This window comes from Choristoneura fumiferana, chromosome 28 (assembly GCF_025370935.1).
Source record: "Choristoneura fumiferana chromosome 28, NRCan_CFum_1, whole genome shotgun sequence".
Lineage (NCBI taxonomy): Eukaryota > Metazoa > Arthropoda > Insecta > Lepidoptera > Tortricidae > Choristoneura > Choristoneura fumiferana.
The window spans coordinates 8,825,606-8,844,866 of NC_133499.1; the positions used below are offsets into that span (position 1 = coordinate 8,825,606).

General features: G+C 41.6%; 2 protein-coding genes across 2 annotated transcripts; one reads left to right on the plus strand and one right to left on the minus strand.

Annotated features, from left to right (window-relative positions):
- Positions 1-203: 203 nt before the first annotated feature.
- Positions 204-5,582, minus strand: LOC141443836 (gamma-secretase subunit pen-2-like; the record flags this gene model as incomplete). The annotated part of the gene is given in 4 exon segments (XM_074109204.1): positions 204-645; positions 4,942-5,046; positions 5,535-5,552; positions 5,555-5,582. Coding segments are annotated over 4 exon segments (291 nt in total), but the record flags the coding sequence as incomplete, so codon positions are not given.
- A 2,324-nt stretch (positions 5,583-7,906) lies between these two features.
- Positions 7,907-18,835, plus strand: LOC141443772 (uncharacterized). Its single transcript, XM_074109121.1, has 12 exons — positions 7,907-7,917; positions 7,971-8,110; positions 8,903-9,040; positions 9,655-9,777; positions 10,151-10,243; positions 11,759-11,886; positions 12,472-12,564; positions 13,291-13,392; positions 14,041-14,188; positions 15,237-15,411; positions 16,638-16,749; positions 18,030-18,835. Exons 1-12 carry the CDS (start codon positions 7,907-7,909, stop codon positions 18,213-18,215), a joined length of 1,449 nt encoding a protein of 482 aa, XP_073965222.1. The 3' UTR covers positions 18,216-18,835.
- Positions 18,836-19,261: the final 426 nt, after the last annotated feature.

Sequence of the window (19,261 nt, forward strand, 5' to 3'; positions counted from 1 at the left end):
TGAAAACAAAGTGCGGAATACATTTGAAATTACCACGAGCTTTGCGGTGAAGGAAAACATCGGGAGGAAACCTGCACAAACGTGCGAAGCAATTCAATGGTGCGTGTGAAGAATTCCCAATCCGCACTGGGCCCGGTGGAACTATGGCCCAAGCCCTCTTAGTCTGAGAGGAGGCCTGTGCCCAGCCAGTGGGACGTTATAGGCTGGGATGATGATGTATTTAAAATTTTAAACAAGTATGCAAGCCAACGCTTCGCCTTCCGGTTCGTGGTCGCCACTCGAGGACTTTTCTCCCCCAACGATTATCAGTTCTTTGAACGAGACGAAGCGTCGGCAGGCCTCCCACCAGGTGGACTGACGTCGTGAGAGTAGCAGGTGGGTGGATGCAAGTGGCGAGTTGTCGTTCATTGTGGCGTTCTAAGGGGGAGGTCTTAGTCCAGCAGTGGACGTCTTCCGGCTGATGATGATGATGATGCAAGCAGATATGGACCCAGTCATTTTAATTCTAAGCCCTGCCGAGCGGCAATACGAAGGATAGGGCTTCGCCCGTGGCCCCCCACGCGACCCGTCGCGACTGGAACATGAGCGCCCAGGAGATCAGCACCACCGCCCACGCTAGGGCTCCCGCGCCGCTCATCACCACATCTGGAATGGAATGTAATGAAAATGTATAAAACACTGGAAACTGGAACAAACATCTGGAAACCAACGGGAAAAAAATCTACTTCCTACTAATATTATAAGAGCTATATTCTATCTAATTCTAATTCATTATAAATGCGAAAGTTTGTGAGTATGTGTGTGTTTGTTGGGTCAATCAACTTTCTTGTCACTCATTTATTGCTATAGTTACGTTATCTCGAGTCACTTTTTAAACCATAAGTTTATGGCACTTGTCTCACCGCCAGCGAGGAAACGATTGGCTATCGACTATTTTCTCGCTCAAGAAACGAACAAAAAATATAAGATCCTGTGTGAGTAAAAGAGACACATATTAATAGTTGATCGCTGGCTGTTCACACTGTCGGCGAGAACTCGCTCTTACATCTTTTGTCGCAGCGACAAGAGCTATAAAACTCGCTGAGCTATAGATACTCGCTCAGCGATGTCAGCTTGGCGGCCGCCCCGCACGAGCGAGTCGAGTGGAGCGAGTAATCGCCCGTCGCACGCGAACACTCGCTTACAGCCAGCGACAGAACTACACTCGCTTCTCGCTGCTCGCCCACTTCTTCGCTAGCTCTACTCGCTCGCTTCCTCGCATCGTCGGCGGTGGGACAAGTGCCTAAAGGATTCAAATCTGCCAAACATGCATTTTTGTGGTAGCTTTCAGTCCCTTCTAAGCATATAACGTTTTAAACTTTCGTTTTCGTTTCGTTTACCTGCTAAGCATGTTAGTATAATGTGACAACATTTCTTCTATTAAACTCTAATTTTGTCCCCTCGCTAACGAGACCAATTTTTTTTTTTTTATGGGCTGTTTCACCATCCATTGATTAGCGTTAACCAACGGTTAAATGTGATGCCGTCTCCGTCTATTCGAACAAAACAAATAGAGACGGCATCACACCTAACCGCCAGTTAACAATAATCAATCGATGGTGAAACAGCCCCTTAATCTAGTATTTTAACGAGGCTTTAGTACACTAAGGGGCTGTTTCACCATCCATTGATTAGTGTTAACTGGCAGTTAAATGTGATGCCGTCTCCGTCTATTCGAACAAAACAAATAGAAACAGCCCCTAAATGTGACTATGTCAGCCTCATGGGGAGCCTCAGTTATATACACCACACTACAAATTTTACGCTCTCGCTTGCACTGAAGCCACGTCTCTGGATGCAAAGGCCTGTCTAATGAACCTGTAAATCAGCATCGCCTCCTCTGAAAGCGGTCGACTCAGAATTACATTTACACCTCCATTGAACAAGCCCATACCATCCAAATACCTGTCTCTGATGTCCTTATTCCGATCACAATCCAAAAGAAAATGAATAAGGTCTTCAGTCTTATTACAACCTATACACAAAAGTGGTTGTACAACTGTCATCAAATTCAAAAAACTGTTTAGTGGAATGTGACCAGACCGCACACGAAAAGCCTACACGAGAAGATCCCTGAGGAGGCTGGAATTATCAAACCAGGGTACTTTGAAGATTTTACTCTCTATGGCACCAAATGGCCTTAGTCATGGATTCAATATTTTTTAGACGACCAGATGGCCTAGTGGTTAGAGAACCTGACTACGAAGCTTGAGGTCCCGGGTTCGATTCCCGCGTCGGGGCAGATATTGTATGAAAAATACGAATGTTTGTTCTCGGGTCTTGGGTGTATAATATGTATTTAAGTATGTATCTATCTATATAATTATATTTATCCGTTGCTTAGTACCCATAACACAAGCTTTGCTAAGCTTACTTTGGAACTAGGTCAATTGGTGTGAATTGTCCCGTGATATTTATTATTTATTTAATATTGAACGTTTCCTGCCATTTTGCAAAACACTTCTCCCTGGCTAATTGCATTAGCTCAGCACCATAAGGTTTATCCAAGAGACACATACCATCCGTGACTGCTAACTTAGCCATTCTATCAACTTCTTCATTGCCTCCCACCCCAACATGAGACAATATTTCTTCACGCTAAAGTGGCTGGACGGATTAGCATGAAATTAGGTGAGTTGATAGCTGGAAACTTGTAACAATTTTCATTGTCCCTACAGAAATTAATCTAATACATCATGCCATTAAAGAACTATAAATTACTTCACACATTTTATATGGCAATTTGAAACACATTAAGGGAGTGGGGGGGGGTTGCTGGCCTGGATTTTTGTGTGAAGATATCAGTATTATAGAATTTTGAATCGGTAGCACATCCTGGTGGGCACTGGACCATACTGGGGAGGGCACGGCCCCCTCTATACAGGGTGGAAAGTTGAGATGGGGCAGCAAGGGCAGCTACTAGATCCCTTGCTGCTACGCGAAAATGCTCTTAGGAGACCTTTACTAACTTTTTGAGTGATGACAACCAACATTCACAGATTTATGATAAAATGTACAGTCAACGAGAAAATCAACAGATTTGTCATTTTTTGTAATGCCAATCGGTCCCATTTCTATCAAGGATTAAAACACTTTTTGAGACCAACTAAGGTTAGAGTACTAGAACACCCACAAATCAAAGAAAACTTTTTCCATACAGTTCGTAGGGTACTAATTTGCAGTGAAACTTTAGCATGTTGTTTTTTTACGAATATGAATCCTTTATACTTAAAGAAATCAAACAGTATGTGGACAACTAAAAACTGAACATTTTAACTAAAGTTAGTGTCTTAACCCAGTATTGCCGCCCCATTCAACTTTCCACCCTGTATTGTATATGCCTATGGTAGTGTTCACAGGTGTGATAAGCCGATCTGTCTAGTGGTTTGTCTTATGGCCTCTCAAGCAGAGCATCGTGGGTTCAAACCCAGGCTCACACCTCGTGTTTTTCAACATTCATGTGCAAAATTACATTTGAAATTTACCATGAGCTTTACTGTAAGGAATACTTGTGAGGAAACCTACACAACCTCACATTTTGAGAGGAGGCACGTGCTGCAGTGGGACCTACAGGCTAGGATGAACAAGAATTTAAAATTTAAACATTTTATATTAACCTAAATGTATTGACATGAAATAATTCATCAAGATAAACTCATGTACTTATTATTAATTTGCTTATTACTAACCCGCGGGAACTATGCAATTTTCTAGGATAAAAACTATCCAATGTCCTTATCCGGGACTCAAACTATTGTATACTGAATTTCATCTAATTGGTTCAGTTTTAGACATGATGAAGTAACAAACAGACTTACAAACGTTCACATTTATAATATTAGTAGGATTTTAAGTATTATGAATGATAGATTGACATTCCATCCAGTTATATATGTCAGCGGCCGATCGTAAAATCCGCCAGAGGCGCCATTTCATGATATGCCTAAAAAATGGTCCGGCATATCCTGCCTGTATGGTGCCTGAAAAACAATATGGCAGATCAATTAGAGCCACACATTTATCAATCCTAGTTCTATACCAGGCATATAGTGCCAATTCAATTCAATTTTTGGGACTATAATGGCCCATCGGACGATGCGATGATTCCGCCAATGTCGAGATTCAAAATTCAAAATTCAAATGATTTATTCAGTAAATAGGCCGCAATGGGCACTTTTACACGTCATTTTTTTAAACTACCAGCGCTTTCGGAAAGACCATCATTGCCAAGAAGAATGCGCCGCAAGAAACTTGGCAGAAAGTCATTTTTTCATAAAAAATATAATACAAATAAAATACTTAAAAACTATATTATACAATTAAAAAAAAAATAATACAAAAAATAATAATAAAAGAAATACAGGGATGTATGGGGTCCCTTAGTTACAATACTAAACACTAACTATATCTAAACTACATCTACGTTCAGTGGAAGTGTAGAATGCTTCCACCGTCATAAATTTTAAAATAATAATAACAATAATTTAGTTCTGAAATATACATTTCAGGTCAAGTAACCATTAAGCTTTTGGATTTCGAAGGCAAGTTCACGTCTGCCGCCCCAAAGTTAGCTCACACGCACTCATGTCATGCTCTGAAAGCAGAGCGGTACGAGGGCATGGTATATGTCGAGATTGATAAGATACTGCCAGTCAACTTAAGGTTGAGTGATCTGCGTAAACGTCACTGGGCAAAACGTTAAGCGGTGTTTTGTACGAAATGGCGGTTGTCCTTGCTTGTTTGCCATCCAGTCGAATAAAAAAAAAAAAAGTCCCTTAGCCAGTTTATGAAATGGCGCCATTTCACGATATGCCTAGGAATTTCGTGATGTGGCGAATTTTACGATCGGCCGCCGACACAGTTAACTACCTACCATGTATTAATGTGAATAGCAGAACTTACATTTTTTTATTTGTTTCTGTTCGTCAAACGGAGGCTTCATGAAGGCTTCCTTGAAGAACCAGACCGCGTTAACTGCCCACACGAACGGTAGAAAGATACATCCGACTAAAATCAGATAATTTTGATTATTGTTACAACAATTTGGACTTCGTAATTTATAGTGATTGTTTACCGAAAAAAAAAACAGTTTTATAGTATAAAATTCGAAGAAGCTTGAAGTCAGTGGCGTAGCTAGGTAACCTAGGGCCCTGGGGCAAATAAAAAAATGGGCCCACTGCTATCAAAACTGGTAAGGTTTTTTGAAGTAAAATCATTAAAAAATTCAAAAAATTCAAATTCAAAAATTATATATGCAAATACTTTAAAAATGCTAAGCAACTTTATCATCAGCTATAAAGCAGAATTTCGAGGCCCCTGAGCTTGAAGGCCCCGGGGCACTGCCCCGCCTAGCCCTGGTAGCTACGCCACTGCTTGAAGTTGGTTTAATAAACTGGCGATTTCAGTCACAACATATGTAGAAAATGTATAATAAATGATAAAATACGCTTAAATGGGCCGACATTGTGTTCGCTTTTGTTTGCGATAATTCTTACCTTTGAAGTACCACCGGCCAATTGCAGTTTCTTTTCGTTGGGTAATCTATTTATGTATTTTTAGCTTTAATTGCCGTTAAGAAATAAAAAACATTAACAAATTACGTATTTGTTGAATGTCAAGTTGAAAAATGTATTTACAGTTTTCGTAAACAAAAAATGAAAAGTAAGTTAGTGTTCCTTAATTTTAAATTTCTTACAGTAACAGTGCAAATATGTAAGTACCTTGCGAACATACGTGTTGTAGAGGAATTTTTCTTCACGTCCGAAAAATTGGCCCAAGGTTTTGAAACGAAAAGTCGATTTTCATCAATTATAAGAAACGTTAAATGATTTGTCATTGTGATATATCTAATTTTTATTGGTAAAAAAATGTAACGTTTCTGCTTTCATTGAAAACAAGTTAAACAACATCGTAAAATAAAAATTTTAACGGGGATTTATCTAAAATAACAAAGTCCTTTCACTTTTCTACGCCTATTTTTCCTACAATTTACACATTTATTATGCTTATAAATGTCAATTAAATTTGGTAAACACTCTTTGTTATCATTTGAGCAAAAATTCGTATTTTTTTTTTTGGTATTCATTAAAATAATGTAAATTGGATTAACGTTGACAACTTTGTTATTAAAGTAAATTTAGGAAAATAATGTAATTCTAACATTAAATAATTAAGTTATCATTTAACTACATTTTAACTAACTATTACTGTATTTTTATGAAAAAACGCCAACAAGTTTGGACCCGTACAAATTTGTAATCTGGTAATATTCAGTGTTAGCAGAACCCGTCTTCTAAGCAAAATGTATGCAGTGTGGGCATATTTTAAATGGTAGTGAGACATAGACAGACACATAAAATTAAAAAAAAAAACATATTTTCTTATTCACTTGCTATAAGAGCTACCTTCACACCAAATTTCAAGTTTCTAGGTTTTTCTGTTTATGTCAATTTAAAGTTTAAATTTAAATTTTAAATTAATTAATGACCATATCGTTTGATAGTGTTGAGTGCTAGAAGCTTTTCCCAATGCTTCAAGGGGCAGCAGACCTGAGTATTTGTAGTTGATTTCAGGTTGAGACATATTCTGACTGAGCCCCCCCCTTAAATATTTATTTTATTTTAATTTAAGTATTATTATCTAAGTCATACACAAGCTGCAAGTCACGCAAAGGGCAATGGAGCGGGCGATGTTGGGCATATCTCTCCGTGACAGATTCCGAAATATGGAGATTCGGAGAAGAACAAGGCTCAACGATATAGCCAAGGTAATCACCCAAAGGAAGTGGAAGTGGGCTGGACACATATGCCGCAGGAGTGATGGAAGATGGGGGAAGGCAGTCATGTAGTGGAGACCCAGCACCGGGCAGAGAAACGTTCGTAGACAGGAGATGAGGTGGACCGACGACCTGGTCAAAGTGGCGGAAAGGTGCTGGATGAGGAGAGCACTGGACCGAGATGAGTGGCGGGCAATGCAGGATGCCGACTCAGACTTGATAAGTACTTTGAAGACAATTACACAAGTGAACAATGATATGCACGCATCAGCTATAAGCTGCCTGTGCATTATAAATAATAATAATAATAAATTGCCAACATACCCTCCTTCATCAGGAATTCAGAGGTCCATCAACATCTAAGGATTAACACAGTGAAACAAGAAATTCAGTCATATTCAACAAAATACAAGAAGCAACTTGAATGCCACCCTAACCAGCTGGCAGGGCTACTCACTGAGCCTGACCAGATAAGACGCCTTAAGAGGCGCAGAATCCTAGAACTGGATCAGCTAATATGATGATTCAGCCACAGATAGAGCGGTCTCTCGCTGGGGAGCCAACTCTACACACCATCGATCACATAACTCATCTGCTCATAGTCCCGCGACTGATTGCATGATAATACTTAAAAAAATATTTATTTAATACTGTTTTTGGTATTTGTTGTTATAGCGGCCACAATAATAGATAATCTGTGAATTTCATGTGTCTAACTATTACAGCTCAAGAGATTGAGCCCTGTGACAGACGTACAGAGTCCCAGTAATAGGTTTCCGTTTTTTCCAGGCACTTCGGAACCAGCTCCAGTCCAGCGGCTCTCCCTCCACTACCCCGAGGTCACGGAGTACTCGGAGGTCCTGATTAAGAGGGTGGGGGACAACTTGACCCTGGTCTGCGAGATCAAAGGAGACAGGACTCAGCGGCTGTTTGTGTGGAACTATGTAGCTGTGCTCTAGTCTGGGTCAACTGGGACTGCTGAGTCATTGAGAGGTAGATTTTGAGAATCAGTTATCTCGGTAACTGTGCATCATCGTCATATGTTATAACAGTATCATGTGAAATTCGGTTATATATTTTATATTATCAATCATGATATGTCAGTTTGAATTAGGAATATTACGTTATGCGAATTAATGTAGACCGTTGTCCGCAGGCCGTTCTTGATAGAGCCAGTCGGGCCGACTGCCTCCAGTTCCCTGCTGAAGTCGGAGTTGGAGTTGGAAGACAGCGGGCAGTACATGTGCTCGTCACCGCCCTTCAGCGTCACCAAGTTTGTGCTGGTGCAGAACAAAGGTTTGTATTAACCCATAATAAGGCCCCATTTATTGGAGCATACCACATAATCAAAAGCAGAGCGAGAGAGAGAGAGGCTCGAGGGTTATTCGTACCGCCCGTTCCTATTCTCTCAAGTACTCATCGATAGGTGCCTCCGCCTCCCTCCTCGTCCCTTGCCTCGTAATCCGGAACCTGTCTTGTTGATGTGGTGGCAGTCCGTCATATCCCACGGGCTCCCCGACTAACCGTAAAGTAACCTAACCGCTTCCCACCGTTATTATTTAGCGTACGCCTCCTGTTAGGGATTCGCACCCACCGTAGATAGTAACCGCCGCCGCCGCCGTAACATAAAACCGTTCCTTTACGTCCGAAGGTCCCGCGTGACCTCCCCCGTCGTCCGTGTACGATAAACTTAGTGTACATAGTGAATAAGAATACTTTCTGTATTTTGTGAATAAATTGGTGTTGGATTTTGGGTAACTACTGTGTAACGTGGCGCTCCGGGGCGCCAGTCTGGCGCAGTGTTGTAGCCGCACGTTCCCTGGCTCGTGACGGGTCCACTCGTCACAACTGTTTCCTTCATCTCCCCTCGAGCGAGACCTCTGAGCTGGCGAAAATAGGCGAGTCCTGGTCCTAAACCATCTGGGATTCGTTAATGTGCATAGGCCCCCGCGCCCACCGCCACAGTTGTGATTAGTAGGATTAGTGGTTAGGATTGGATTAGAGGGTTATGGGACTAGTCGAACAGTGGGATTGGTGGGAGATTGACTATATAATATCAGTGGAAATTGTATGTTTGTCTGTTCGCAGGTATAGTGGGGTGCGCGCGCGGCGCGTTCTCGTGCGGGCCGCGCTGCGTGCTGGCGCCGTTTGTGTGCGACGGACGGTCGGACTGCGAGCACGGGGAGGACGAGGCGCCGCCCGTGTGCCCCGCTGCGGTGTGCCAGCGTGAGTGTTGACGCCTTTCACGCGGCTGACATTAGTTAGGGTCCCGGCTGACGACAGTCGTAAATGTCGCCAGTGACGCAGTTGATGCCAGTGCCGCCACTGACGGCAGTGTCAAATGACGCCAGTGACGGAGCTAACACCTGTGAGGTGGCTCACACAATTGACCCGGCTGGCGCTAGTAAAGCGGTCAGTAACGCATCTGACGCTTGAACAAAGGCTAACATGATTGGTTCTTTGGAGTCTTTTGTATTTTTTATTTCAACTCCAAATTTGTTACTTTTACGGGTATCCCGTGAAACCATATCGAAAATACAAACTGAGACATGGATGCACAGAGAAACCAGAAAAAGAGACCAGCACTGGGAATCGAACCCAGGTCCTCAGCAATCCGTGCTGCGTGCTATAACCCCTACACTACACCACTGCTGGACAATCTAGAGACGATTTTTTCCTAATAAAAAAATAAAATATGAATGTGTTAAATCGATTAAAACTTCTTCATGAATAAAATCGATTGTTAAAAGAAATCGAATCAGTATTTTAATTAGTACTCGAGCTGTCAAAAGTTAAATAAACGATTGGAACAATTATAGTACATCAGTCCACTTCCTTAGGTCCTGAGATGCTGAACTGTTCGTCGGGGCGCTGCATCCCGGCGGCGGCGTGCTGCGCGCCGCTGTGTCCGTCGCAGCCCGGCTGCTGCTCCGAGCATGCGCAGTACAACCGCAAGGGGGAAGGTTACTTAATACTTACTAACGGACATTCATTGCAAATTCGGAAATTTTGCAGGTGGACCTCGTGCAAGGTCCGCCCGGATTGCTACCACCATCTTGCTCGCTAATCCTGCCGTGAAACAGCAGTGCTTGCACTGTTGTGTTTCGGCGTGGAGAGTAAGACAGCCGGTGAAATTACTGGCACTTGAGGTATCCCATCTTAGGTCTCTAGGTTGGCAACGCGTCTGCAATACCCCTGGTGTTGCAGATGTTTATGGGCGGTGGTGATCTTACCATCAGGAGACCCTCTTGCTTGTTTGCCATCCAGTCGAATAAAAAAAAAATCTACTTCTGCTGACTGTATGTCTAGCTGATGACGATTGTTATTTGTTGGCAGGCTACATGGAGGTGGAGTACCCGGCGCTGTATGAGGACAGGCATACGCCAGACGACTATGGGTTCATACAGTCCACCATATACACTGTTACTGGTGAGTGCGGTATTTAATGGCTTGTACATTCGAGTTCATAAACTTGTGAGCAAAAATTTGTTCAAAAATATCTGAACACGATACGATAGATGGATAAAAAACTTTATTCACAAACATGACATGAGAATGAGGGCTATCGCGTTTGAATTCGCCGCTAGAGGCGCTAGTGTAGCGTGAGCGTGAGGTCGCCGAAATGTCAAATCTCATAGTTTTTGAGCTATGCGGGTTTATTTATAATTAATTATGGCAATTATGCGATAAGGTGCAATGAATGTCTGTGTTTTGAGACAGTTTTGTCTTTCAAAAACTTTTGTCCTCCCTTTTTTCCGAACAAAACGGGACTACGCAACACTGTTTGCTCGATATTTTTATGCTACGGTTTTAAGATGTATTAAATATGATTTTAATCTAAACTTCGTTTTCACGCCCGTAATAACAGTCTGAAAGCCACACTTAAAAACCTCATGCAACAGTGGCGCCATCTAGTAAGACAAAAAACGATAGCCCTCATTGTACAAAAAAAAACGATTCAAGTTGTTGACTCTATTGTTAACGGCGTAGAAGCGTGTTCAGATATTTTTGATCAAATTTTTGCTCACAAGTTTATGAACTCAACTGTACGAGACTTCTGCAGGGTTCTGCTGATACTGGATTTTCAGTTACCTACTTTGTACGGGACCCTCGATGCGCTAGTTCGAGTAAGTAGTTTTTTTTAACCGACAAAAAAATATGGAGGTTCTCAAGTCGACGAGTATTTTTTTTTTATGTATTACCACGCATAACTTTTTACAGAGTAGTCCGATTTTGATAATTCTTTTTTTATTGGGTAGCGACTATAGCGTATACCACGAGGGTGTTCCCATAAAATTTGGAAATAATATTCCTACCCTAAGGGTAGGAAAACATGGGTTAATAATTGATTGTTCAGTCACTGATTGTAATGTATGACCAAGCATAACTTTTTACAGAGTAGACCGATTTTGAGAATTCTTTTTTTTATTAGGCAGGGTATACATTGAAGTTGGTATTATACAAATTACCTCAAGGGTGGGAAAAAAGTATAAAATAAAAACTTTTTAAAAAAAAAATCAAACCGCCGAAAAAACTGAAAACCAAAAAATAAAACTTTATTTAACCTTAATCTCGGTACTAGTTTGAAGTCGGTGCCTCAGCTCAGCACTAGCCAGGAGTAGACTACTTGAAAATTGTTTTTTTTTTTTTGCTTTTCAGTTTTTTGTAATTAAAAAAGCTAGGATAGTAGGTAAATTCGTAAAAAACATTGAAACGGGTTAATGTAATTATACCGTAGGCGACAAGCTAGCAACCTGTCACTATTGTACCGTTTTTGTCAAACTTTAAACCTAAAATTGCTAAAAGTGGCTCCGAAGCGGCAACGTTTCGTGTGCTCTGCCTACCCCGTTTGGGAATACAGGCGTGATATTTGTGTGTTTATAAATTTTGACCTTTGCACCTGTCTGCTTGAAGGAGGTTATTACCAAAACCTTTTTTTTTCAGCGTGCGCGTTGATATTCATGATAGCGGTGGTACTGCTGGTGTCAGCACTCTGCAAGATGCACATGAAGAGAGCCGCGCTGCGGAGCTATGCCAGGGCGGCTGCCGCTAGACACTACACCGCGCACCAGGTACCACCATTGACGCTGTTGGCACCATTGACGCAGTTGTCGCCATTCACGCAGTTGACGACATTGACGCAGTTGTCGCCATTCACGCAGTTGACGACATTGACGGAGTTGACGCAGGCGACGCTTATGAGACAGACCGGGTTAACGCCCGTGTCATAACTTCGGTTGATTGATGTTAATAAGAGTATTACATCCATACTAATATTATAAATGCGAAAGTGTGTTTGTTTGTCCGTCTTTCACGCCGTAACCGAGCGACGGATCGTCGTGATTTTTGGCATAGGGATAGTTTATGGGCCCGAGAGTGACATAGGCTACTTTTTATCCCGAAAAAATGCAGTTCCCGAGGGAACAACGCTCGATAACCGAATACCACGCGGGCGGAGCCGCGTGCGAAAGCTAGTAGCTATATATTATTTTATTAACGCCAGTGACGCGCTTAAAAGTGTCACAACTTGACGCCAGACAGATCCTCTAGGTTAACGCCGGTGACAAATCCTGAAGTCCCTCTTTCTAAGAGGAGACCTTTGTTCAGCGGTAAATGTCTTCCGGCTGATGATGATGATGTGATGTGTTTGTCGACAGACGCCCCGGTTCCCGCCGTGCTATGAAGCGTCGAGGTTGTTGGAACAGGAGGCGGGTCGCGCGCCGCCTCCGCTCACGCCCGATGTCGCCATGGTGAGACCACATGACTCTAAGGGGTTGTATCACCATCCATTGGTTAGTGTTAACTGACTCGTTTCTTTGTTTTGTTCGAATAGACGGAGACGGCATCACATTTAACCGTCAGTTAACACTAATCAATGGATGGTGAAACAGCCTCTTAGACTACTATCCGGGATTTTACTAAATTCCGATAGGAATTTCCCGAAGTTACATCGTGGGCATCCGTACTATGCCCGTATGGGAATTACCCAAGCCCTCTTATTTTGAGAGGAGGCCTGTGTCAGTAGTGGGACGTAGTGTAGGCTGGAATAATGATGGGCATCGTGGTCTTCATTAACGTTATCTATATCCCAATTCGTTGAGAATTACGGTACAAAAAATAGCCCATATTATTGCTATTCCAAAGTTCCAACTGTCTACATACCAAATTTCATACAAATTCATCCGTTTTAGCGTGAAAAAGTAAGTAACACACAATTCGACTTGAGCCAAGCGTTTGAGTATGTTAATCATTACATAGCTCTCTATAAATTAGGCGAATACGCTGTTAGAGAAAATGTACTAAATTGAATCTACAGTTGTCTTTCTAATAGACAAGAATTCAGCGCCTAGTAAATAATTAAGTTTGGTTATAAACACAATCCTTATGGAGTACCCCAAGGAAGCATTTTAGGCCCGCTACTGTTCCTGTTATACACAAGTGATTGATGTTGAACTTGAACCTGTTTTTTTTTCTAGCAAACAACTCCAGACCCTCAGACAGAGGATGGTAACCCGGATCCCAATGCTGGGTACGGACTGTCCAGACTTGGCGCCATTTTCTCCACGCGATACAGACAGGTCGGTAAAATAAGCTATAAACCAATGTCATGCACTTTTTTTTACTGGGTTAGGTGAAAACTTGCCCACTGGTCAGGAGTCGAGGCAAAATTCAAATTGAAATAAAAAAAAAAACTAATTTTGTTTTTAATGGTTTTTGCATTAAACAACAACTATTAAAGATTATTTTGCAATATAAATAAATGCAAAAATAAAGAAATCAATTCCGAATCTTCTTAGTCGGACACTCTTGTCAGAGTGGTTGTGGTTGCGCAGACGAGGTACACGGAGAGATGTTCGGTGGGTCGCAGACCTTTTCGAGGACAGCCCTCTTAGCAATGTGTTTCCATTTCTGCCGGTTAGAGGCGTTGCGATTACACTGGACCATGGTGGACTCAGTAGCTTTTTTAATCAGGTCAGTCCAGCGAGTTGGTGATCGGCCGCGTGCCCTCTTGCCGAATTCCGGATATCACACGAATATTTCAAAAATGCATAAATTTCTCGAAAACAATGAGATTTCTTCTAAAGCCATTTGTTTATGATTAGTAGATGACTTGCCCACTTGTCTCCCCTATAAGTTTGTTACTACTTACGGGACATCCTGTATAGTTTGGATGGCAAGTCGAATAGGCAGCGAAATAAATTCAAATATTGTTTTTTTTTCTCCAGGTACCGACAGAATGCGATGTCGAGATGACGACGGTGCGGTCTCGCTCGCTCCACGCGTCCCCCGTCCGGAATCGAACCCGGCTCGACGAATATCGCAGTCCCACCTTCTGCGACCAAAACGACGAGTTTTTCATCAACGCTGAGACGGGTGAGGAAAAATTTTGTCGGCGACTAAATTTGGCCGTCCAGTTCTAGTCATCGGTATAAGTCGGCAGCAACATTTTTTTGCCGACCAATTTTAGTCATCGACCAGTTCTAATCGTCATCAGTCACCAATATTACCTACTCGGCAACTAATTTTCGTCGCTGACTAATTTTAGTCGCCTACTATAGTCATCGATCAATTCTAATTGTCATCAGTCATCAATAATAGTCGGCAGCCAATTTTAGTCGGCGACCAATTTTAGTCATGGACATCTATCTAATCATGGGCAGCAAATTTTTGTCGCCGACTAATTTTAGTCACCGAGCAGTTTTAGCAGCGGCCATTGATTTTTCGGGTTGCCAAAACAAGTCGCTTGAGTGTTATTCACAAATTACGGCATTTAGTGGGAGGCAAGCGGTTTATGTCACAAGAACGCAAAATTGACGCATTTTTCATACCAATACGCGTGACAATTGACTAAATCAAAATTGGTGTGACGTTTATCCCTTTATAGCAACTTTTCTTTTCGCGCCAATCTTTTTCACAATCTATCCAATAAGTTCTTAAGGCTTTGGATAGATTATAATAACAGTATGTTCGCCTATCTATAAGTTTTCCTTTCCTGTTTAGGTTAGCTTGAAAAGATCCCTTTTAGGGATAAGTTCGCCTTTGTAATCTTTTGTTTTGTTATTTTCTTTTTGTATTATTTCTGTGTTTTATGTACCATCAGCCAAATATGTGGTCTACCACCCTAAAGTTGATAATCGTTGGCATGTCATAAAACAGTAATGCAAATAGACGTGTCTGTCAACTTGAAAGTTCGACTTTAGCGACATATTCATTTCATAGGAACTTGTTTCAAAATTGATAGACCACTTATTTGGCTGATGGTACAATAAAGTATTTACATACATACATAGTATGTGAACACTATTAATTTTGAATCTTATGGATTACGACGTCTTATGGCACACCTATAGAGCGACCGATTTTGGCTCTTGCCCTATAAAGGGTTATGGATGGCCCCTCGTCATACCATAATTTGTTGCAGGCAACTGTGCCCGGGAGCTGAATTTCACCCACCCGGTGGAACTGTATCGCTCTCGCTTGGATGCTCGGCGGCTGACTCTCCAGTTGGGGAGGTTCCAATTGAGCTTGCCGCGCCTCGGCCGCGCCGGGCCCGAGGGGGGGGCGCCTACGTACACGAGGAATGGGAGGACCATCCGGTGAGTGAAGCGACTAAACCGTCAGAAGTGACAACCGACTAATGTGACTAAACTGACAAAAGTGACTAACCGAATGAAATAGTCGCCAGATAAAGAATGACTCAAATTAGTCGCCGACCAAAAGCGACTAAACCAACGACGGTATGTATGTAAACTCCACGCACACGGTGGAACTGTATCGCTCTCTCGCTTAGACGCGCGTTGGCTAACGCTGCAGTTGAGGAGGTTCCTACTGAGCCTGCCGCGCCGGGCCCGAGGGAGGGGGGCACGTACACGAGGAATGTGAGGACCATCCAGTGAGTGGGGGGCCGACCAGGAGCGACCGAACCGGAGAGAGTTGAATTACTGTTTTTTATAGCGACGAATATTTGTCGCCGACCAAAAGCGACCAAACTGATGAAAAATTTGAATTACTGTAATTTATGCAATGAAAATGCAAAAATTAGTCGCCGAGTGAACCGACGGCGAATTTGTCGCTGACCAAAAGCGACTATAGTAACTAAATCTACTAAAAATACTGTAATTTGTAGCTTCGAAACGTCACCGTCCGAAAGTGACTAAATCGCTTAAAAAAAGATAAACTACATGCATTACTACATTTAATAATATGCGATATTTAATTATAATATATTTAATACTTAGATTGGGTTTTTGGAATCTTTTTCTATTTTTTTATTTTAATTCCAAATTTTTCTTTTACGGTCATCCCGTAAAACCTAAATTGAAAATACAAACTGAAATATAGATGTACAGAAAAACCAGAAAAATAAAACCAGCACTGGGAATCGAACCCAGGTCCTCGGTATTCCGTAGCGCGTGCTATACCGCTTCACCACTGCTGGTCACTGGTGGCTCCTAGTGCTGGTCTTATTTTGACCAGCAGTGGTGTAGCGGTATAGCACGCGCTACGGAATACCGAGGACCTGGGCTCGATTCCCAATTCTGGTCTTATTTTTCTGGTTTTTCTGTGCATCTATATTTCAGTTTATATTTAATACTAGTTTTTGCCCGCGGCTTTGCCCATGTGGAATTGGGTTATCGCGCTCTGTTCCCTCGGGAACTGCATTTTTCCGGGATAAAAAGTAGCCTACGTCACACTCTGACCCATAAACTATCTCCATGTCAAAAATCACGTCGATCCGTCGCTCCGTTTCGACGTGAAAGACGGATGAACATACAAACACACACACACTTTCGCATTTATAATATTAGTATTGATGTTACAGATTGCTGGGCGGTAATTTCGAGAACTACCCCCGTCCGCCGCCGTACGATCTCCGCAAGATAACCGGCCCGCCGCCCGAGTACCTCTCCAGGGACGCCCTCAACAATGCACAGGTTACCGACGCTTGTTATGAGCTTTGAAAACAACATTTGAATGTGTGATTGTAATCAAAAGTATACTTTTCCTTTCACCTATTTTATTAATTCCCGACGCAAAAAAAGTGGTGTTATAAAGGTGAATCAACTTTTTATACTTCGTTTGGATATATATTTGGGTCACTTTTCTCTGTTCCGCGTTGCCATGGTTACGTCCCCTGGACAACTCTTTAAAACCATGAGTTTCTATATGCTTTCTGTGGTTATAATTCATAGAGCGTACATTTTTGTTGTCGTAGTTACAAGTCCATTAGTTAATGGACAATCTCCTAAGCACATTAGTAGCATATATCATTACAGTTTTTTTTAAGAAACTCTGTCACTATTGTCTCTTGGACAACGGGACTGAATAACAAACAAGAAAAAGTGATCGACCCATTTAACTAAATGTAAACTAAACAACGTCATTTGGTGTCTTAAATATTGAAATTCCCCCATTAAACTATCTAAACATTTATATTTCTGTATTGAAATACACTAGTCTAGTTTATATTAAATATCACGGGACAATTCACACCAATTGACCTAGTCCCAAAGTAAGCTTAGCAAAGCTTGTGTTATGGGTACTAAGCAACGGATAAATATAATTATATAGATATATATACATACTTAAATACATATTAAACACCCAAGACCCGAGAACAAACATTCGTATCTTTCATAAAAATATCTGCCCCGATACGGGAATCGAACCCGGGACCTCGAGCTTCGTAGTCAGGTTCTCTAACCACTAGGCCGTCTGGTCGTCTAAACATTGATCGTATTACAATGAAAGATAAAGTAAAATGTTTAAAATCCTTGAATGTACCAAATCTGGCGGCTGAAGTTTGTTTACATTTAGTTAAATACCTATCCAAACCAAATATAGTGTTGCTTGTCGCCAATGTAACGTCTCCTGAGTCACTTATTAAATGTATCATTTTATGGGGTACAAATCCACTAAAAGTTAGGAGTTTATTTTATTTATTTATTTATTCACCATAAATTGTGACAGTTTTAAGGCAATTCCTTCGTGGCTCATCTCCTTAGCATGCTATAGTATACATTGCAAACATTTTTCTAACAAAGTCTATTACTGATGTCTCCTGAGTTACGGGACTGAATAAAAGCACTAAAAAGATGATTGCCCCTTAATATGAAGCCAAAGTCTGTCTGTGGCATAGTAGCTCTCAAACAGATGAACCTATTTCAGTGTAGTTTTGTCGCCAGACTCGCGCTTGACCGTTTTTTTTTCCCAGGCGGACGCCGAAGCCACGACGAACGTAGAAATGCCCCCACGCTACGAAGACGTGAACTGTAACGACGAACATATAGAGCGAGTGGGCGTCGCCCTCAACGTGATCAGAGAGAGCGGGGAGAGCTTGGACACCCTCGGGATACCGGCCATCGACGACGTCAACGCTAACGAGATCGTGAGCGACTAAAATTAAAATTACACGCCGACTAAATTGGGATACTGACTAAAATGGGTCGCCGACTAAATTGGGACATCGATTAAAATTAGTCGCCGACTAAATAAGGAAAGCGACTAAAATTGGTCGCCGACTAAATTGGGATATCGATTAAAATTACTCGCCGACTAAATAAGGAAAGCGACTAAAATTGGTCGCCGACTAAATTGGGATATCGATTAAAATTACTCGCCGACTAAATAAGGAAAGCGACTAAAATTGGTCGCCGACTAAATTGGGATATCGATTAAAATTACTCGCCGACTAAATAAGGAAAGCGACTAAAATTGGTCGACGACTAAATTGGGATATCGATTAAAATTAGTCGGCGACTAAATTGGGGGACCGACTAATTTTAGTCGCCGACTAAACTAGTTGCCTATTAGACTGGCAAAACAGACTAAAATTAACCGGCGTCTAATCTAAACTGACAAACTGACTTAAATTAGTCGCCGACCAAAATTTACAAAACTGAACTAAAATGACTGCAACCGAGTGCTGACTATGTAACCAATATAATATTTACTGTCCTTCGGTGCAAATGGAAAATCGTTCACTTGAATTTTACCATTTTGAATTTGGACCAAAATGAATACCATCCAAAGTGAATTTTGTCAAAATGTAATTGTGCTAAAAAATATTATTATTTACAACCAAATTTATTTTTGTTGTAAATTAATTAAACCCAAATGGAATATTGTCCATTATAAAGTATGAGCAAACTGAAAGCAAAATGATTTCGGGTGGCACATATTAACAGTTCGTCATATTTCTGAGTGTACGTAAATACAAGTGGTCGTTTTTTTTCGGCGTACATCAAATTTGACAATTTTACCACGGGCCAAGATTTGTTTATCGATTATAATATTCAAGATGGTCAAGTTCTCTGCTTTGACGTATAATTTCGAGTTGTTCATTTGCACTAAATGACAGTAAATCAATTATATGCCACTAACAAGCTCCTAATGAGGGCTATCGCGTATGAATTCGCCACTAGAGGCGCTAGTGTAGCGTGAGGT

Coding starts and splice junctions, on each gene's coding strand:
- LOC141443772 (XM_074109121.1), top strand. Junction 15,412..16,637: donor AGGAATGGGAGGACCATCCG/GTGAGTGAAGCG, acceptor TTGATGTTACAG/ATTGCTGGGCGGTAATTTCG. Junction 16,750..18,029: donor ACGCCCTCAACAATGCACAG/GTTACCGACGCT, acceptor TTTTTTTCCCAG/GCGGACGCCGAAGCCACGAC.